Consider the following 23,705-nt stretch of genomic DNA (forward strand, 5'->3'; position numbering starts at 1 on the left):
GTTTCTGAATACTCTGATTTTGTGTAATTTTAAATATTATTTGTATGATGCTCCATATTCTGTACTTGACTACTGTTATTTTACTTCTTCTTTTCGACTGGTGGGACGCAAGCATTAATTGTGACTGCATATACAGAAATGTTAAAACCACTACTGACAGATGACCTTCCTCTATAAACAATAATCACCACCGCCAGCATCCTTAAGAGTACATAGAAATATACTTTCCCAGAAAAAAATAGATACGAGTTGAGTTATGTAATCAGTCAAATGCATTTAATTGCTAAGGATCCTTATGTTTACTGTTTCAGGGGAATGGAACAGCTTGGTCCGGAGATGTTGGCCGATTCGAAGTGTATGTTGGAGAGCTCGGGAAAGGTGCGCTGTATGCCTTCGTCAACGTTTCCTGTTCAGTGTGAAGCTCGAACGACCCACTGGCCCTTTATGCGTGCTGAGTGTCATTGGTTCCTTCATTCTTGGCTGGATCATGGCTATCAAGTCAATCTGTCAATTTTGGGAGAAGGTGTGAGTAACTCCTCTCATTATTACTTCACGCGTTGAGAGATATATACAGTAAGATATTTTTCCAGTATACCCCTTGTGGAGGGGACCGTAGCACATATCCACGTTATCCCCTGCCTGTCGTAAGAGACAGCTAAAATAGAGACCAGGGGCTCTCAAATTGGGAGCGCCGGGCTCAGTGGCTCAGACGGTTGAGGCGCTGGCCTTTTGACCCCAACTTGGCAGGTCCGATCCTGGCTCAATCCGGTGGTATTTGAAGGTGCTCAGATACGTCAGCCTCGTGTCGGTAGATTTACTGGCACATAAAAGAACTCTTGCGGGACTAAATTCCGGCACCTCGGCGTCTCCGAAAACCGTAAAAAGTAGTTAGTGGGGCGTAATGCAAATAACATTATTATTATTATTATTATTATTATTATTATTATTATTATTATTATTATTATTATTATCGGGGAGTATCATTATTGGATATTACATATAAGATTTTATCTAAGATTATCTATAACAGAATACAGGGACATCTTGACTGTGAACTAGGGGAATATCAAGGTGGATTTCGTCCAGGAAGAAGCTGCCCTGACCAAATCATCAGTTTAAAATGGATTATGAAACATCATAGATCTAGAAACAAAAATTTAGTTATTACGTTTGTTGATTTTCAAAAGGCGTATGATAGTATACATCCTGAATCACTGTTGAATGTGCTTCAGGAATTTGGTCTACATTCCAAACTTAATAGCCTGATTGGTATGACTCTTAAGAATACTCAATCTAAAGTTAGATTCAGAAATGAGTTATCTAAATCATTTGCAATTACAACAGGCCTCCGCCAGGGAGATGGACTTTCGCCATTATTGTTCAATTGTGTATTGGAAAAGGTCATGCGAGAGTGGACTAAGGTATGTCCTCTAAAAGTTAAAATTGGAAAAACTATCAAACTAAATTGCTTGGCATTCGCGGATGATCTTGCGATACTGGCAAATGGTTTCGAAGAGGCTAAAGTTCAATTGGAAAAACTTGCAAATGTAGCGAAAAAAGTTGGATTGCAAATTTCGTATGATAAAACAAAAATAATGCCTACTTTCAGAACTCTAAATTCAGAGCTATTATTAAATAATAATAAACGAATTGAAATTGTAAGTACATTTAAATATTTGGGTGAAAATCTCACTTGGAATTGCAATGAAAAACCATCAATAGAGAGCAGAATATATAAACTGAAGCTGGCACAACGGATAACTTGGCCTACATACCAAAAAGAAATGTCTTTCAATTAATGCTAAATTTAGGCATTATAACTCTAAGCAACTTATGCTTGTGAAACATTATTTAAACTCAATACTAGATCAACAACAGAACGCTTACAACGAGTTGATCGAAGGATACTCAGGACGATCATAAACAAGAAACATCAGGTGGATGGACAGTGGAGATTGTTGCCGAATGAGGTTATCTATCGGGAAAGTGAGTCCATCACAGACACGATGAGAAAAAGAAGAATTGCCTTTTTTTGTGTCATATATTTCGACTAAGTGATAACAGAGTTTTAAAACAATTATTTAATTACTTTTGGAATAGTAAATCAAAAAACAATTGGTTTAAAGAAGTTCAAAGTGATTTGGAGGAGTTGAATATTACCATGCAAACCATAGAAAACAGAGGCGAGAAAAGTATTTTGAAGAATGAATGCATCAGGCCATCTCTGACCACTATACAGAGGAAACAATATGTTATAACGGATGCGGAGAGGGCAGCCAGGTCAACCAGACTCAAGACTTTTTGGGAGAAGAAAAGGAAGACAAATTTGTTGTAGTCTGATTTAAGTGCTCCAATGTGGGCGTAAACTCTGTAAATAAATAAATAATGGGTTGGTGTCCGAAGATCCACTAGCTAATACTCGCGTTAATAATAATAATAATAATAATAATAATAATAATAATAATAATAATAATAATAATAATAATAATAATAATAATAATAATAATAATGTTATTTGCTTTACATTCCACTAAGTACTTTTACGGTTTTCGGAGACGGCGAGGTGGCGGAATTTAGTCCCACAGGAGTCCTTTTACGTGCCAGTAAATCTACCGACACGAGACTGACATATCTGAGCACCTTCAAATAACACCGGACTGGACCAGGATCGAACCTGCCAAGTTGGGGTCAGAAGGCTAGCGCCTCATCTGTCTGAGGCACTCAGCCCGGTATACATATATACTCATTGCTTCCACTTGCTGCTGTCAGGCTCCTCCAACCTCCCTTGGTCAAATATTGTTCTCTTCCGACCCTGGTGGTCTTAGGTTAGCGAAGCCTATGGAGATTTTTATTTCAACGCCCATCGCGTCCCTTCCCTTTCTTTGGCTGCTACCTTCATTCTTTAAAAGTACCGAATCTCTTGTATATTTCTTCTACTTAGTGTTAAGAGACGATGGTTGTCTAGTTTCGCTTCCTTTTAAAACAATAATCACCACCACCACCACCACCACCATCTGTTTCTAGAATTCATACAAGAATGTATATTCCCATGGTTAATGGCAATTGTAAGAAACAGTCCAGAAGGTTTCATAAGTAAATGCGGCGGACATCTCAGTGATTAGGTGGCTTTGACCGAGCATTCTTCGTGTCTTGAATGTTTGAAATACAGCATTTTCTATAGACCGCCGTATTGTCACCACAACAGGCGCTGATATTGGAATGAATTCTTAGAGAAGTTCAATCTAAAACTGAGGCTGACATCTCGTGCCCTGGTGACTTTTGCCGAATCAATAAAAAATCAGTCATCAATGATCTGCATTTAGAGCTGTCGCCCAGGTAGCAGATTCCCTTGCAATTGTTTACCTAGCTTTATCTTACACATTTTCAAAGAACTTGGAAATTTACCGAATGTTTTTCCTTGGTCATTTATTCCACTCCCTTACTCTTCGTCCTATGAATGGATATTTGCTCCAATTTGTCCTCTTAAATTCCAACTTTATCTTAACATTATGATCTCCTAACTTTAAAAGCTCCGCTCAAGTTTATTCGTCTACTAATGCCATTCCACGCCATCTCTCCACTGATAACTGGGAACGTACCACATAGTCGAGCATCTCGTCTCCTTTCTCCCAAGTCATCCCCGCCCAAGGTTTGCAACATTTTTTGTAACACTGCTCCTTTGTCGGAAAACACCCAGAAAACATAGTGCAGCTTTCTTTTGGATGTTTTTCTGTTCTAGTATCAGGTAGTTCTGGTGAGGGTCCCGTACATTGGAACCATACTCTAATTGGTTTTTTTTTACCGAGCTCGATAGCTGCAGTCGCTTAAGTGCGGCCAGTATCCAGTATTCGGGAGATAGTAGGTTCGAATCCCACTGTCGGCAGCCCTGAAAATGGTTTTCCGTGGTTTCCCATTTTCACACCAGGCAAATGCTGGGGCTGTACCTTAATTAAGGCCACGGCCGCTTCCTTCCCACTCCTAGCCCTTTCCTGTCCCATCGTCGCCATAAGACCTATCTGTGTCGGTGCGACGTAAAGCAACTAGCAAAAAAAAAGTTGGGGTTTTTCTGGATACTAATCCGCCCTCTCCTTTATATCCTTACTACAACCCCTAAATACTCTCATAACCATGTGAAGAGATCTGTAAACTTTCTCAACAACCTCATTTATGTCACCACCCCATCAACACAGTAATTAAAACTGAGAGGACCCTTCCTCTTGGTAAAACTTACAACTGGACCTTTCATTCCATTTACCATCATACCATTGTCCGCTGACCATCTCACAACATTGTCTAGGTCCCCTGCAGTAGCTCACAATCCTGACTCATTGACTACTCTATACATCAGGGCCTCTCAAACGCACAAAATCTCACGCGTGCAAACAGCGGCGCAGAGTTGCTGTGCACAGTGCATTGGTCCCGCTCGGCTCGGCTCGGACCAACGCTTCGTCTCTGGGCTACTCGGCTCAACTCAGCTCAACTCAGCTCGGATTTGGAGCGCTACGGAGCAAGTGAGGAAGTGGGAGACAGGAGGAGCGAGCGAGACAGGCGTGGGGAAAGAGAGAGACAGCGCTATTGCTCCAAATCGAGGAGTGGGGGTCTGCACTCTGGTCAACCAAGCAAAGTCGTCTTTTGTACCGCGCTCAGTGCATACACCAGGCGCATGCACCCTGAGAGGCCCTGCTGTACAGTATAACATCACCCGCAAATAGCCTTATCTGTGAGTCCAGTTCTTTACTCATTTCACTTATACATACAAGTATAAGAAAACATAAAAGTCCAATAATAATCTACTGCTCTGCGGGACCTCCTCTTAATCGTTATACGATCAGATAACACTTCACCTACTGTAATTCTCTTTCTATTTTCTAGAAATTTAGCCAACCATTCAACTACTATTTTGTCTAGTCCAATTGCCTTCATTTTCGTCGGTAATCTCCCATGATTTACCCTATTAAAAGCCTTAGATAGGTCAATAGTGGTACATTCCATTTGACTTTCTGAAACTAAAATCTCGGCTATATTTTTGCTGCAATCCTACAAGTTGAGCTTCACTGGAATAATCTTTCCTAAACACGAACTGCCTTCTACCTTCTATCTTTCACTTTCTAAGACAAGATTCGTTCTTGTATTATTACTCACCCTCTATTTTGGTGTATATTTCTTTATCCCCCCACAGACTCGAGGGTATCATTTTTACAAAACAAAAGGTTGTTTTATATATTTATTCATGCTAGAAAATAATGGTAAACTACATAAAAATAGTTTTGAAAATAAACACCACTTTAAATACAAATTAACGACCTACACGTTTTTGTAAACTTTAAATATTTTATGTTTACTGTAATATTGGGGTTTACTACCCTGTTGTAAACCGGCAATTAAATAATAAAAAAGCAGCAACTTTGGGGATGAGGTCAAAATTGCACGGAGACAGGTCCGGTGCGTATGGCGGGTGTTGCAGAACTTGCTAACCCCAGCACTGAAGTTGCCTCTGTGCCATTCTGTGGATGGTTCGTTTTTCAGCGCCTGTTTCGACTTGTAACTCAATTCGTGTCTATCTTCTATCCACGTCCATGCACTGGGTAAATACTGCACATGATACATCAGTTTGGGCACTAACAGGTCTTGTGAATCTTTGCGGGGCTCTGCTTGTTTCATGTCCTTGCGGAAATGTGGCTGCCTAGTTCGGTAGGGGAAGGACATTATTCCCCACAGCTTTCACAAGCTCTCTATTACATTCTTTGGCATTGTGACCCCAGAGAACGGCCAGTTCGATGTACGCACGCTGTTCTTCCCTCGCCACATTCATTCTGCGCGGAGCCTGACTCACTGCCGCATTCCCATCATCCTGTGTGTGGTACCTATCCAATACACCGCCATCTCGAGCCGTGTCCATTTACTATGAATGCCGTATTTTCGACGACATAAGACCATTGTATGGTAGCACAATGCAAATGTAAGGAAAAAGTAGTTGCCATGACCCTCGTATATCAACCGTATACCCTGGGAGAGTCGAATAAAAGAGGTTTACATCCAGGAACCTTGAACTTGGGAATATGAGTTGTCAGTCAAAGGTTCCCTAGGCGAGTCTAGCATTATTTCGTCTTACACGGGCCAGGTTCCTTGCTTTCATTTTTCCTATCTTACATCTCTTGGTCAAATCTTGTTTTCATTCGACCCTCACGGTATTAGGTTTGTGAGGCCTTGGAAATTATTCATTTTTTAAAATTATAATTGTGGTCCTTTTCTTTCTTTCATCGATATTTCCGTTCTTCGAATGGTCGGGCCTCTTCTTTACTCACCAATCGTAAATTATTATTATGTTAATTGTTTTACTTCCCACAAGCCATTTTTACTGTTTTCAGAGATGCCGAGGTGCCAACATTTTGCTGTACACAAGTTCTTTTACGTGGCTGTAAATCTACCGATAGGAAGCTAATATATTTGAGTACCTTCAAATATCACCGGATAGAGTTGGGATCGGTCCCGCGAACTTGAACTCAGAAGATAAGTGCTCCACCGCCTGACCTCATCCCTCATTAGAGGTCGAGAGCGAAGGACTCATTGAAAGTTATAAAATAAACAGATCAATGAGAACGGCACAGAAGTACGTGAATCGCCGGAATACGGCCAGTTTATGCGTTTCATCACGTATGAAAACCGATACAACTTGCATATTTATGGTGAATCTTACGGAATGAAGTAGAAAGATCAAGCTCAGAACCCCGTGGTATACAGAAGATTGAGTTAAGAATAATTCAGATACAAAGCAGAGATCAGTAATGAGAGATTATGTCAACAGCTGTGAAGAGAAAAGGTCATACATAACATTTAGTCCGAGAAACGTCATAGCGGAGGCCATGGAATAACTTAAAATCATGCATGGTTAACCATCAAGAAGGCGTGTGCGAAGTGACGTATCATATGTGTTGGAAGAGTAAATGAATGGTAGAATGTTTTCCTTTGCGAAGTTCTGCGAGTGAAGAGAGTGACTGTAATGTCAAAGTTCCTCAAATGTCAGAAACATGTGTAATGGAGATCATAATATGGTAGTTCTATGAATCATGAAATGCAAACCAATTATTATTGTGAGATAATTAAAATGGAATTTTGTTTTTTGTTGACAATGTATGAAGAAAAAGCAGATAGTAGGTCGACATTGAGAACAGCTCTGATGTATGCTAAAAACTGAGGAAATCTGTAGGATTTTAAGAGATCATATAGCTTAAATAAGATTAATAATTGATTATACGGCACCGATACATGCAGGCGAGTGTCTGTAAATGAAAGTGTGGATATAAAGTCTGTTTAAACTCTGTTTAATGAATTTTGTACAAGTTTCAGGGTTGGAGGCCAGCAAGAGTAATAATAATGATGATCCAGAAAATCAATAAGATGGAGATGTGTGCTTAAACTAAATTGGATTCCTGATGGATCCGAACTTTGCTGGAATGACCGAAATAACATAAAACAGGTGTCCAGAAATATTGCAACCTGAAGGATGGGATGAACGTCTGTATCTTCAAACGATAAGTACCCCTGTATTGTCTTTCCTTGTCCTATTTGTAGCAGCTTATTGTAGAATTAGATTTTGTCATCACATTCAGGTGACTTTTAAGAAACGACTTGAATAACCTAACGGGTTGGTTGTTGTTATTTTGTGAAGTGTTGGTCTGACCGTTTACGAGACAGGATTTCAGCTTACCGTCAGTGTTTAATAGGGTTAGGCGCGATTGTGTTTTATTCGTTGCTCTTATACTAGTGAACGAATTGTGGAAATTAATCGTGGTAAGATAATATCGAGTGTTGCAGGTAAGTTCTCTGAACGTGTGTGTGTGTAATGTTATTAATGTTGTGATCCTCTTATATGACTTGTTCCGCAGAACGTTGATGAAGTGTTTATTCAGTAGGAGGTGTAGGATGTTCATATGCATGGAATTAAGGCTCTTCGATGCCTATGCTTGTTTTATTCGAGTAATAATATTGATGTGGTGCACATTTTTGATGAAGTATGGCGAGCGTAGAGCCGTCAGATGTTATGATTTAGTGCGGTAATGATTGTGGATGAGATTTATTGAATTGCATGCTACGGTGGTATGTTTATTCTTCGAGATGGTCAATGAGTCAGGATAATGCTGTTGAGTGAAATGTTCGCCGCGTATTTTAAGTATTGGATAGACAAGCGATGTAATATAATACTAGAATTTGAAGGTATTTCGAAGGAATTAAATGTTGAGCGCATAGGACTTATCATGATATGAATTATGGCATTGCATAAAGTAAATGAACAGACGAGCGGACGAATAGATAGGATCCTCGGTATTTAACACATCCGAACAGTAGACAGATGTATTTTAGGGTCGATGTCACCTGCTATTGTATGTTTACACTCGAAGTATTGCTTGATGTAGTTTTTTTTTTTTTTTTTTTTTGAGCATTAGAATTATTTCAGCAAACATGGAGAAGAAGCTGAGGCAACGCAGACCTTCTAAAAATGTATTATTTGATTATGTCAGTAGTTAGCTGATGTTATTTTTCAGGTGCGGCAATGCTGAGTATCCAGATGAGAGTGACGGCACTGTGATCATTTATGTATGGGATTATTTGTGTCACGGTTGATTAGTAGATATGACTCCGTATTATGTTAGAGAAATGACCGTTAAGGGAATTCAAGTTGTTCATTAGCTAGGTAAATATTTGAATGACAGAATAGATAGAACAGGGAAGGCAAGCTACGGGTAAAAGTGATTTTTAAGATGAATGAACAAACAAAAGAAAAATGAAAGACTTCTAATTGACAGATTTTCTTGAGTGATTAATAATTTTCTTCAATAGAAGCATTTGAAAGACTGTCACGAATTATTCTAATTTTGGATCTAGTGTTAAATAATGTTTTAAAGATGGATTTCAGAACCAACAGAGTATGATAGGATTTGTACAACGATATTTATCCGTTATGTTGCTTATTCAAATTATTATTATTATATCTCCTTAGAATTATTTCACTAAATTTAATATCCTTCCAAACTTTTATTGTGTTTGTCATTTCTTGATTAATATTTAAGAGCCTAAATATAATTAGGTAGGATGTAGAATCATTAGCTCGATTAACGTTTGATGAGATGAGACAGGTACTCGTTGAAGGGCCATGCCCTTGAGTGGATTTTCACGCGAACCGCTGAATTCTAGCTGAGGCCTAACTGAAGAAGATTATCATTTTTCCGAACCATACGCGTCCACGAACGGTCACAATATATATATATATATATATATATGAGTTACTTTTTTATTTCCAGCTCGATCTTCGACATTATGAACCAGACATGGAGTGGGAGTTGTTGGCGGCGAATGTCAATCTGTATGAAGAAACCTACCGGAACAGTTCACTCCCGTATCTGTTGTTCTGGGTAGAAATAGCGAGACATTCTGCAGCGCACGAGGCTACGGTATTAATTCCTACTGTTGGTAAGTACATTTATTTGGCTATTAGCCCTGTACAAGGATACTGTAATATAACAAATTTTAAGTATCATTACTTGCATTCGAAACCTTACCCAGGCGCTCACAAATTGGAAAATGGATTGGCGACCACAGGGTACTGATATTACTTGTGCTAGTATTCTTTCTTTTGCTATTCGTTTTACGCCACAGTGACACAGACATGTCTTATGACAAAATCGGATAGGAAGCGACCGTGGTCGTAATTAACGTACAACTCCAGCATTTGCCTGGTATGCAAAAGGGAAACCATGGAAAGCCATCTTCAGAGTTGCCGACAGTGGGGCTCGAACTCATTATCTCCCGAATACAAGCTGACAGCTGCGCTACCCAAACCACGTAACCAACTCACTCGGTGTGCTATTAGCCATGCTATGCTGCTTCCCATCTGACCTGCCTTGGTAAACTCTTGTTCTCTTCCGGATACAACGGTTTTATGTTTGTGAGCCCTAGGGAGACATTCTTTCACGCTCTTCTGGCTCTTCCCTCCCCCCCCCACCCACTTTCTTTTACTGTGATCTTCAATCTTCGAAACGTCGGACGAATCCCATCTTCTGCTCTAATTAGCTTTACGAGGGGATGGTTGTCTCTTTATGTTTTTAAAAACATGCAGACTTGTACATACATACATACATACATACATACATACATACATACATACATACATACATACATACATACATACATACATACATACTGCAACCTTTCCACCCCACGCCATTTGCCCCATAGAACCAAATGACTGCATGAAAACCCCTAAAATATCGAGATACCGTCATATAGCACCATACGCCAAGGCGTTCGTTGGAAAGGGACCTTTTTTTAGCCTAGAGTCAAATGCCACCTCATCTGAAAAGAACGAAAAAGAAAATTTTCAGAATGATGGTTGAGCAAAAGCTCTTCCGACCGTGCAAGGATCTACTGCACCCTTCCGTTCCATAGAATCAAACTACCGACCTCCCAGGGCCATGGTGCGTTCGCGGCAAAACATCAAATAAAATAACACATAACTAGATTAAAGGCATAAATGAACGGAAGGAAACTTGGGATACAATGTTTTTCGGCAAAATGACAGGCAAACAAAAGGTTAATTACCTATTTATTAATCCTTGATAAATCAAATTAATTAAAATTGACCCTGAATACTTATAATATAATCTTAATATAATATGCAATGTCCAATGGACTAAATACAAAATTGTGAAAAGTCAAAGTTGATTTCTCCTTTCCTTCTTTCCTCTTCCGACATGACGATAAATATTACTTTAAAATTTTTATAACATATTTTTTAAATCAGAAAAATCCTTGTAAATGCGACGGTTAGCATTAAGAACTTCCTTCACTATAAGAAGAAATAATTATCTATACAACAAAAAAATTGAAGATAACTTGAAGTGGTCACCTAGCTAAATTAATTATATTACAAATAAGTAAACAAAAGAATGTGAATACTAGTCGATGAGATCATAATTATAAAATAAATAACAATGACCGATGTCGGGTCCAGAAATCGAACCCACATCCCAAAGAATCTAATGACAAAATAACGAAATAGAGCTCGTTTTGTCATCCAAATAAAAATGTAAAACGCAATTAAAATAACGTATAAAAGAGGAAAATATGTACACACAATTTAAAAAGAACAATGACCAATATACGCATGCAATTGGCTGTATAATGAAAAAGAAAAAGAAATCATGTGACAACAAAAATCCATGGTTGCCTCAGAACTCGAACCGATGATATCCAGGATGGCATCGACAAACGGGTCTATAAAAACTCCCTTTCTTAATAGGGTCAACAAATCAATAATAATACTGGCGTTCCGGTTATGTTATTTCATTATAAAATTAAACATGGAAAAGTTAAAAGAATCCTTTAAACTATAATCGGTTTGTGCAGAATTCCCTGCCTCCATACTAACAAGGAAACATCGGCAATGGGTAAATCGCCGATCGCGATGAAACTTGGAAAACACATTGAGGTACACCTACAAATGATGTCGGCATCAATTGTGGGTGCAAACATTCATTAGGGCGTTAACTACGGGGCCTAAAAGTTGCGACATTTCAAATTCCGCGCGATCAGCGATGAATACCTGCTGGCCAATGCTAAGCTGGCACACTGCGTATCTGGAGACACGCCTCTGCACCTCCTCCCCTCCCCGCTTCAATTGGTTCGCCGCCGAACGTTCTCCTGCGCCCCGCGCTTGCCGGCCGCTTAGCTGTCGAAGAGAACCGGTGCTACACTTTGCGTACTCTATCAGCCTTCCTCATATCTCTCCTTTGCAATTTCCACGTTGTATTAGTCAGTTTACGTTTCCTGAAATGTTTATGAAAACGTTTGCACCGGGCGAGTTGGCCTTGCGGTTAGAGGCGCGCGGCTGTGAGCTTGCATCCGGGGGATAGTGGGTTCGAAACCCACTGTCGGCAGCCCTGAAGATGGTTTTCCGTGGTTTCCCATTTTCACACCAGGCAAATTCTGGGGTTGTACCTTAATCAAGGCCACGGCCGCTTCCTTCCAACTCCTAGGCCTTTCCTATCCCATCGTCGCCATAAGACCTATCTGTGTCGGTGCGACGTAAAGCAATTAGCAAAAAAAAGTACGGTGCCTGTTGTTAATTGTGTTTTGTTTCGGTTTTCTTTTCACTATTTTTTAATGTTTCGAATAGACCAAAGATTGTTTTTGTTTACTATCAGTTATTGACGGGGAGTTTGCCCGATGTAATTGTTACGGAGTCATTTATTGTGTTGCCTTGTAATTGTTTTTTGTTGTACCAGTTCGTACAATACCCATTTAACTTTTTACGTATGTAACTGCCATTATACCCAGAAGACTGTAGTGTGATACTTTAATAACGGTACTTGTTGAATACATAGACCTTCGTCAGCTATAACGCAAAAGTACCGGTACAGTAAGACTAGGCCTGTGATTACTGTATATCTATTGCATATATAAATGCACATCTTTTTTATGTTTCAAGGTTTTTCTTATTACCTCAAACTTTACTACATTCCATGTCATACTCATATCAAAGTTGCCTATGCATTAAATTAATTTATATTCGACCACCATTGCTGCAATTCAAATGTGTTGTGCCAGTCACTGCAAAACATAAACAAATCGTTCAGTACAAGCACAAATAAAAACGTTATACCTATAGGCCTATTCCTTATACCAGAGTACGCAATACGGAAAAAACCAGCAGTTTCAAACTCGGAGTTTATAATTGTTGTTGTCGTCCGCGATGTCGTTTTGTTATGACACAACTGGTAGCGTACACAAAATGGGTGGGGGGAAGGGGTCATAAAAAGAAGATCTGGACCTATATCCCGAGGTACCGAATCTCATTATATTCATTGAGATCCTCTATCCAGGCACGTCATTTCTTTACATAAAAAGGTATTTAACGTCGTTTAAAGGTGGGAGATTTATTTAGTGGTGGGTGATTTAATTTAATTCCATATGTATGTCCACTCTAAAGGACACTATCGACAGCTTTAAGGCGTTTTAGAAGTAAATAATAATTTAAGCGTAGGTAGGACGTGTTACCCCATCCCACGTTTCCGTGGTACTTAACTCGGAGTTGTACCAACGAATGTGACAACTCACCGGAATTAGCAGGAATGAAAATATAACATTTGAATAAAATATGGGTATATTGTGTAGGTTATTTATTATCATTATGTGTGAAACGGAACGTTATTTAAAGGATTTCAATAATTATAGTACGAAAAGAAGCAAAGTATAGATTCGGTCCCGTTGAACAGCTAAGCAGCCGGCAAGTGCGGGGAGAAGGGGAACGTGCGGAGGCGAACCAATTGGAGCGGGGAGGGGAGGAGGTGCAGAGGCGTGTCTCCAGATACGCAGTGTGCCAGTTTAGCATTGGCCAGCAGGTATTCATCGCTGATCGCACGGAATTTGAAAATTCGCAACTTTTAGGCCCCGTAGCTAACGCCCTAATGAATGCTGGCACCCACAATTGATGCCGACATCATTTTTACGTGTACCTCAATGTGTTTTCCAAGTTTCATGCCGATCGGCGACTTATCCATTGCCGATGTTCCCTTGTAAGTGGAATAGCTCGAACAATAGAGTAGACAGTAACTCTTTTACAAGGGACAAGCTCTCTCGTTCCCCTTCAAGTTGTAAATCTTTCGATGTCATACTATAACAAGTAATGGCCTGGTGTGGCAGAAAATATTTTGTTAACAGCTCAAGGCGAGACCAAATCGTCTCCCTTAGAATCCATAATTGTCAAATAAACTCATTTCAATACATATTCTCATGTCATATTTCCAAAGCTCCACTGGCTTATTAGTTCACTGCCTTATCACAATTCTTTAACTCAATATCAAGCCACCTTTTATCTTCTCATATCCACATCCTTAAACTTAGAATGACCGGGTTCGTATCCATCCGATTACAGAGGTACACAGCCTAGGTTTTCCTACATTTTAAACTCAGACAAATAAAATCAAATATGGATTTTAAACATATCCACAATGTTATTCTCATATACAGAAAGGGAAAATATTTGACATTAAAGGAAAACACTAACCTCAATGGGAGGGCGTTTGTTCGTTGTCCAGGCTTATCACAAGTTACGCAAATAATTAATACAGCCATCTACAAATTGTATCATGCAAATTACGTGAAAATAAGAGTGCCTTCCTATCTCGATATAATGAACCGATAGTCCATTTCTGAAGAGATAATCACCATGCATTATCACAATAAGTTGGGATATCTCGTAAATAAATTATACATATCACGGTTTGGGATCAGTACAAATACAAATCTGCATTATTATTTTTTATCTAATCTAAGCACTCTCAGACTAATATTTTTCATCAAATCATGGACATGCATTACGTTAAATATATATTGAAGCCTATGTAGTAGACTATTAATTCCATCTAGATGAATATAAACGATATGAAGACCACTCACAAGTTCTCTCTCTAATTCAAGAATACATGCAATTTACATTTCTAATCTAATTTATGTGATCTATATGTTAAATAACCGCGCATTTATTTAGAAAAATTATTACATTTTAGTACTTATCATCATGTCGTGAAATCCAAGGCTAGAGCCCAGGAAAAGCCCCTCATTTTCTTTTTAAGCTTCCATGGCACTGACGTTGGTCACAGGTTCGTGTCCACTGCTACTCTTGCTGAGCGCGTTCATAAGCCATGGTCCTCTTCTACATTTATCACAAGTTTGATTATGTTATCATATGTTGCATCACTTTAATAAAAAAATACTGTAACACTTTAATGATATTAACATATATTGCGTCACTTTTAAAAAACTACAATAACACTGTTCTTGTGGTCACATTACTTCAACCCTTTTAATACTATCATTTGTAGATAATTATAATAGTCTCGAAGATGTAAAATGTATAATTCCAGTCTGAAATACTAATAAAATCAGAACACCAGCAAACCGTGGTTCTGCCTTGAATCCTTCGCGCCAAGTGGATACTGGTGTCATCACCGCCATCCCTTTTAAAAGATTTCCCCTACTCACGCCACAGACAGTGGCAAATCCCCACTACTTTTTAAATTAATAGTTCAACGTGTCGTATGATATCGGTAATGCACTCAAACGTGTGACTCAGATTCTTAAGTAGTCTAGTTATGTGCGGAATCTGTGTCGATCGGCCGTTTATTTAAAATTAATTATCAAAATAATGCCCCTACAGAGTCCTCCATGAGGGTGCTGCGTACATAGCAAGCGTGCTGACGCTTAGCTGTTATATAATGCAAATGATCGCGTATTTTTCAACACGTTAATATGTTATAAAAAATTGGAATTTTGGCAGAGGTCTATTATGAAACCATATAACATCCCGAGGTTTCCCATACTAATTGTTATCCGTATCTCGAAATCTTATCATACAAATTAGGCTTGCAAACTGGCATCGCTGCGTTTCGGCCATTTTTTCAACGATTGGAGGTATCATTATCGATTTTTCTGGCTTGACATTTTCCATCTCTCTCTCTCTATCTGTGGATTCTTCTAGTTAAGACGGAATGGTGTTTACCAGGCTAGAAAGGTTGTGTGAGCATGTGAAACCTAATGCAACTTTCTGTAACATGTACGAGGGAGTTTAACAAAGGGTTTTCACTGCCTAAAATAATTAATATGTACATGACCGATACGGTCACAATACATACATACATACATACATACATACATACATACATACATACATACATACATACATACATGGGGCGATAACCTAGATGTTAGGCCCTTTTAAACAATAACAACAATAATAATAATAATAATAATGATAATAATAATTATCCCATTTAGTCTACGTACATATACATGTAATTAGAAAATTAAGTTACATTTGTAATATGATTACTCAAAACATGTAGAATTACTTCATGTAATGGGACATACTGTAAATAAACGGTAAAAATAATATACTACATACGTATATGCGCTTTAATTACTCATAGATCGTTGAAATCCCCCATTCGGTGGGGGTTAGCGTGGGTTAGCGACCACGGTTCCCCTGGCTGAGTCTGGCAGTACTTGCACTTACTTGCTCGAGGCTCATTATTTTCAACTTCCTATCCGAACTCCATTGGTGAACTCATGTTCTCTTCTGGTCCCGCCGGCATTAAATTTGCGAGACCTAGGGTGTCTTTCATTTTTCACGCCCTTTGTTGCCCTTGCCTTCCTTTCATCGATAAATTAATTGTTCGAAGTGTCGGATCCCTTCGAGTTCTTTCCATCTGATTAGTGTTAAGAGTATTCCCCTTTAAAACCCTTTATATAAATATTTAGCCACCTCAATTTTTCCTGAGTGATCATTATTATTTTTTATTAGAAGAACATTATTTGTAGCAGGGGTAACTGTTGGCTGGATGTCATTTAATTTGATACTGTTTTTTCATAAAACCCTTTCAAACGAACTTCAGAAGCTGGTGGCTAAATATGCGCACTGTCAGCTGTTAGCTTCACGTGGGTTATTGACAATAGTTAAAAATCATTATACTTATATGAAATTATGTATATCTGGATATAATATAGCAATCACTCCAGAAACACTCAATATATAGCAATAAATTGAGAATATACACAACATGTGATACTGCTAGGTATGCAGCAACTCAGTGTCTAAATATTTAGCCACTTTCATCTCAGAACAGGAAATGACACACAGAACAGAATGTGGCCACATATTAAGCCATTGAACGTCTGCAGACACCACCAAATTCAATAAGGCTCAATATCAATGGCTTTTGTCCAGCATATTCGACTTTATTGAAGTGTCCACATATTTAGCCACTGTTCATTTTTTTTTTACAAGTGCTTTACGTCGCATCGACTCAGATAGGTCTTATGGCGACGATGGGACAGGAAAGGGCTAGGAGTGGGAAGGAAGCGACCGTGGCCTTAATTAAGGTACAGCACCAGCATTTGCCTGGTGTGAAAATGGGAAACCACGGAAAACCATCTTCAAGGCTGCCGACAGTGGGGTTCGAACCCGCTTTCTCCCGAATACTGGATACTGGCCGCACTTAAGCGACTGCAGCTATCGAGCTCGGTGCGCCACTGTTCATGTACACAAGCTAAACATAATTAATATGATCGTTAAAGGGTTAAGACAATAACCACGTCTACCAACAGACTGTTACTGTTATACCTATCAACGTCCGGTCTGCAAACATTTGTTAATGAGCTAAGTATCTCAACATTCTTTATACAGTTGGGCTGAGTGGCTCGGACGGTTGAGGCGCTGGCCTTCTGACTCCAACTTGAAGGTTAGATTCTGGCTCAGTTCAGTGGTATTTGAAGATGCTCAAATACGTCAGGATCTTGTCGGTACATTTACCGACAAGTAAAAGAACTCCTGTGGGACCAATTTACGGCACCTCGGCGTCTCCGAAAACCGTGAAACATAGTCAGTGGGACGTAAAGACAGTATTATTATTATTATTATTATTATTTTTATTATTATTATTATTATTATTATTATTATTATTATTATTATTATTATTATTATTATTATTATGGTTTTACGGCCCCATTCTTCCACTTCAGTCAATCATTTTCTGTTCATCTTTTTCGATAGGTTTTCTTTCCGAATTGCCCAGCTGCTTTTCATTCGTTCTGATCTTTTCTGCCATACCTCATCTGTAAATGCCCTTTTCATTGAACGTCGTTTGTCTATTTTTGGTTCAAATTTTATTTTTATGTTTTTCAGTTTCTTTAAATTTTCTGTTTTGTTTTGCAAATCGTCCAGAGTTATTTCTAGTTGGCTGAATGGTCAGCGTACTGTCCTTCGGTTCAGAGGGTCCCGGGTTCGATTCCCGGCCGGGTCGTGGATTTTAACCTTCATTGGTTAATTCCAAAGGTCCGGGGGCTGGGTGTTTGTGCTGTCCCCAACATCCCTGCAACTCACACACCACACATAACACTATCCTCCACCACAATAAAACGCAGTCACCTACACAAGGCAGATGCCACCCACCCTCATCGGAGGGTCTACCTCACAAGGGCTGCACTCGGCTAGAAATAGCCACTCGAAATTATTATATTTCTAGTTCTTCCATATACTTTCTAATTTCCTTAATCCATCCTACTTGTTGCTTCAGATTCCAGAGTTTCTCTATAATTTTTCTCGGTAATCTAGTTTTTGGTGTCCTTTTCTTCCGTATAGTATTATCATTATCCTTTATTTGCAACTAGACTGTGACCTCACCTAATTCTACATATCTTACCTTGGAATAATCAAAATCTGAATCTAGCCATCATTGTGTTGGCCTTCCTCTGCTTCTCTTACCCTCCGTGGTCAAGACCAGTACTTTCCTAGGTAAGCTATCCTTCTCCATACGCCTAACATGACTCCGCCAGTTCATACGCACAGGTTTATCCATCGAGATAATTCCTAACTTATCCTTTATCTCCTCACCAACTGAAGCACCCGTGTTTCGCTACGGAATTCTGCACTGTATACATAATTCTAGGTTAGGTAGAGTACACGTTGTGAGTAAGATTGCACTAAATTGCATAGCTCTTAGCGTTACCCCAGAAACGCGACGGGGAAGTCACCATACGTCTTTTATCATGTGAAGACTGGGTTAGGGAATTTTCAGTGTAATTGTAGGTCTTCTTGCCTACTATCAGTCACAATCAAATTGGGAAGTTTTCATTATGATGGCAGATCCACTTGCCTACTGACAGTCAGAATCAAGTTGGGCAGTTCTCATTATAATGGCAGACACTCACTCTCCACCTCCTTTTTACATCCTCAGAAAGATTGTCTGTGTGGTTTTCCCAACTGAAGTCAACATAGGTCATTACAATGACGCCAGTAGGAATGTCGCGATTAAAGGCAATACTAAAAGCAAAAGCAAAGTCATCTCCGTACAGGCCATGAAGGCCCTTGGAGCGGTGGAAGGTAAAGGCTTCCACTATCCGTAACCTCGGCACTTGATGGGGTAGAGTGGTTAGCTCTACGCCCGGCCGCCTTTGCCCCCAGGAATTAACCTGGTACTCATTTTTGGTGTAGGCTGAGTGAACCTCAGGGCCATATGCACCTCCGGAAGTGGAAGTCTCATTTCTTAAATTTTACGACTTCCTGACGGGGATTCGAACCCACGTCCTTCCGGGCGAGCCGAGCACGCCTTTACCGCCTCGGCCAGGCAGCCCCTTAAAGGCAATACTATCATGTGAAATACTCGATCAAATGAAAAACCATACATTTTCTCACTTTTAACGAACAATACTACGCTGCCGATCTAACAGTCCAAAGTTCCAGAGCTGGAATTACCAGGCCGTAGACAGCCGAGAACACTCCTCTGCAATTATTCCGTTACGAGTGCACACTGATCATTCCAATCAGTGCCTCAGTGTAGGGATCTAGGCCTAATATCGGAATACTGTGATGAACCAGTGTGTTACGTATCAGTAATGTCAGAAAATTTATGAACCAGAGTAATAGCATTCTAAAGAAGATAGTTATCTAAACCGGGCGAGTTAGCCGTGCGGTTAGGTGAGCGCAGCTGTGAGCTGGCATCCAAGAGATAGTGGGTTCGAACCCCACTGTCGGCAGCCCTGAAATGTTTTTGTGTTGTTCCCTATTTTCACACCAGGCAAATGCTGGGGCTGTACCTTAATTAAGGCCACGGCCTCTTCCTTCCCCTCTCCTAGGCTTCTCCTGTCCCATCGTGGCCAAAAGACGTATCTGTGTCGGTGCGACGTAAAACAACTTGTAAAAAAGTTATCTAACTCCCCAGCTACTTCCCGCCAATATTCAGGCAGGCTTTTATATTCGGTACGGGGCAGTAATCCCAACTATCGGAGATGAGTGGCAGCAGAAGACACAAAGCATATCACAACAAACAATGGTCAGTGTAATGTTATCGTTGATCAATTTTTTGAGCTTTCTATATTGTAGGCCTTCACATTTAGTTTTGTTCCCACATTGTGATGTTAGGGCATCTAATGTAAAGCGAGTCCTTTTTCCTTTCGTGACTTCCTCTTGTCTTATTGTTCAAGTGATCGTCCCTCTACGATTTTTTCTCATTTTTATAATCATCTTCGCAATTTTCCTTGTCGATATGGACGGATGACCAAGCGCTTTTACACTTTAAGACAATCATGACAAAATCCATCGCCAGTTAACACGACTGACCAATATTTCCATGTCGGCAATACTCAGCGTTGATATGGTAAATAGGTAAGTAGGAAATTATAAATTCAATTTTAGGCACCTTCCCCTAAACTACCATTTCATCCACTGTGAATAAAGTTATTTACAGCGTAGACTGTAGTTGCTTATTCCCCGACTTTACATGCCGATTTTCATTAAATTCCGTTAACCAATTTTCTCGTGGCTCGGTGTTGATATGGACTTGGCAACACAAATCGAAATTCATTAATATTTCTGTTATCATAGCCGGTACGGTAAACATGTATAAGACTTAAATGATCGGAAATTACATTTTATGTAACTTTAGTTATTTATCGATAGGACGATAGGACTTGAGAAATAAATTTTAGGCTTTCCCCTAAACTACCATTTTACTCAGCGTGAATATAATTATTTGTGGCCTAGTTTGCAGTTGCTTATTCCCCGACTTTACACACCGATTTTCACTCAATTCTCTTCAGCCGTTTTCTGGTGATGCGCGTACATACATACATTCAAACAGACAGTTAGACAGACAGAAATTACGGAAAATTAAAAAGGTCTATTTCCTTGTTTCTGTGGACACGACCGATACAGAAATACCATTCTTTTTAAATTGTGAGCAATGTATTTTGATGGGAGCTAAAGAGAAGAGTTCCGCTAGGAATGTGGCCGGGAATGCGTTAGGCCTCGCTTCTCCCCTCGTCCCTGGCTTCACGTCACCAAGCTGGTGTATGTACTTGCGTTTCTGAAAAACGTTCGTCCTCGCAGTCGCAGTGTCCTTAGCTGGTCTCTTCCTGCAAGGCACTCGATGTTTTTTTATATATCGCAGGTGGGTAACATTATTCATCTGTTAATAGACTATATCCGACCAGCGAAATATTAAGACAAGGCAGTTTCCAACTAATAGTAATCTAGGTTAATTTCCACTGACACTGGGAATTTATGCCAACATTCGATTTTATCAGGAGCGGAGTCCATCCTCAAGGTGCAAATCGAAAGAGCTTCTGTTATTATTTTTTATTTTAATATATATACTGCATTAATTATTATAATACTTTTTGCACATTTTTACAAAATGTCCGATGACGATTACATCACTAAAAGAGGACGATATTTATTTCCTATATTTCAAATGTAGTAAGTTTCAAGAAGTGAGCTACAGGCAGGTCAATTTCGTTCGTCAGTGTGCCGAGTTACGAATGCATTCTCTCTCACACACACATGTACCGGCGTGTTCGTTACGTGAAGAAAATACTAATAATAATAATAATAATAATAATAATAATAATAATAATAATAATAATAATAATAATAATAATAGTCTAATAATGAACCAGATTGAATATGTGCGCGTATAACAATTTTTATGATTACGATCCAATCATGCAACTCATCCAGACATGCAGTCATTCCCTCATTCAGTTAATATAAAATGTCTATTGTAAGCTAAGGAGAAATCTGTTCGGACTTATAAACAATTTTACACTAATTAATAATAGGAGTACGGGTAAGATACGTGTTGTTCTAGACAATATAACACTGTTAATGTCTAGGACAAAAAGAATTATAAGGAAACAAAATTAAAAACTGCAATTTAAGATTGGGTGTAAATAATGATTAGGAGTAATTATAATGTTTAATGTAGTAATAGATACAAGAAGAGCATTCATATCAAAAATAGCAATAAATGATTACTCTTTCCAGGCGATCCGGAACTCGGGGAAGGGGTATTCTATTCTACTATTCTGTATAACAATGTTCCCGCTTGTGCGTCACGAATTCTGTGCCGCAAGGGTTACTTTATGTGTCGTTGAAGCTATCGACACGACGCTGACGTAGTTCAGCACCTTCAAATATCATTGCACTTAGCCGAGATTGAACCCACAGACTTATTGTAAGCTCAGAAACCCAGTGCTGTACCGTCTGAAATGGGTGAGAGAGGAAGTAACTTATTCATTATTCGACCAGTTAGTTTACTGAAGAACATAATTTTATAGAATATTATTAATCACAAAATATTTAAAACAATAGACTGTAGGCCTAAATTAGCTTCAGGAAGCCTTGTGTCCCTATGTCACATTTTTATACACAATACTATCAAATAAATTAACATTTAAAACAATAGACTGTAGGCCTAAATTAGGTTCAATAAGCCTTGTGTCCCTATGTCACATTTTTATACACAATACTATCAAATAAATTAACATTTAAAACAATAGACTGTAGGCCTAAATTAGCTTCAGCAAGCCTTGTGTCCCTATGTCACTTTTTTGACACACACAACCATCAAATAAATTAACATTTAAAACAATAGACTGTAGGCCTAAATTAGCTTCAGCAAGCCTTGTGGCCCTATGTCACTTTCTTGACACACACAACCATCAAATAAATTAACATTTAAAACAATAGACTGTAGGCCTACATTAGCTTCAGCAAGCCTTGTGTCCCAATGCACTTTCCTTGATACACACAACCATCAAATAAATTAACATTTAAAACAATAGACGGTAGGCCTAAATTAGCTTCAGCAAGCCTTGTGTCCCTATGTCACTTTTCTTGATGATACACAAAATAACGAAGTAAAAGATCATTAAAAACAATATTTCCTAAGGTGAACACTTACTTAAAGTTACACGAACGAATTAACAGAAACCCTACGAAGAAGTATTTGAAGAGCATCTTCGATGGGTTACTCACTGTCTGTTAGGGGATGAGCAAGTTCGGATTCGGACGAGGAAAACTGGTCATCGCTTGATTCATTAGAGTCACTATCCAGAGATATGATGAATTCTTCGAGCGCGTCTTCCATCAGTCCATCGTTCTTCCAGTACTCTTCCTCACTGTTACGAACGTGGGAACAATATCCTTCCCAGTCTGCTTTGGTAATAGAAGAAATTGCAGTTCTCGTTACGGCTTCAAGCTTTGTCATGGAAATGTCCCCGGTAACATTGCTTTCTCGTACAATCCTCTTTGCCTTTGACCAAGCCAGTTCAATGGCATTAAACTCGCACATGTAAGGCGGCAAACGAATTACGTCATGCCCATGAGACCTTAACATCTCATCAATCCGGAAGATTTTCTCGGGACCTTTATTAATTTCAATCAAATGAAAGAGCTCCGATTTTCTCATATCCTCACCGTATGGCACATAGTTCCTTTCTAGCCAGCTTTTCATTTCCTTCTTAACAGCATACTTCGTGGGGGGTTTGTTCTGTTGCACACAATGATACGAAGCATTATCTAACACTATAACACTGTTCTTAGGGAGGTTAGGCAACAGCTTCTCACGAATCCACTTCCCAAAATTCTCTGCGTTCATCTGACCATGATAATCTCCTGACGATTTCCCGGCCTTAAAAATAACCAACGCTCCTTCCAGGAACCCATCTTCACATCCCGCGTGTACAATAATTAAGCGATTCGATGAGCTTCTGTTGGTCATAACACCAGGTTGATTGTCACTTTGCCAACACTTATTAAATGTTAAATTATTATCTACCCATGTTTGATCTATATAAACAATAGAACGATTATC

General features: G+C 39.2%; 1 protein-coding gene across 2 annotated transcripts in view; it reads left to right on the top strand.

Moving 5' to 3' along the window:
* LOC136874832 (acetylcholine receptor subunit alpha-L1) overlaps nucleotides 1-23,705 on the top strand; it is a 103,431-nt gene that overhangs the window by 55,044 nt on the left and 24,682 nt on the right. For both annotated transcript variants that reach the window (XM_067148511.2, XM_067148512.2), the window contains exons 5-6: nucleotides 312-525; nucleotides 9,300-9,468. In XM_067148511.2, coding sequence (XP_067004612.2) covers nucleotides 312-525; nucleotides 9,300-9,468 — 383 coding nt within the window. The remainder of the gene's footprint in view (nucleotides 1-311; nucleotides 526-9,299; nucleotides 9,469-23,705) is intronic.

Source organism: Anabrus simplex, chromosome 5 (genome assembly GCF_040414725.1).
Source record: "Anabrus simplex isolate iqAnaSimp1 chromosome 5, ASM4041472v1, whole genome shotgun sequence".
NCBI classification, from domain to species: domain Eukaryota; kingdom Metazoa; phylum Arthropoda; class Insecta; order Orthoptera; family Tettigoniidae; genus Anabrus; species Anabrus simplex.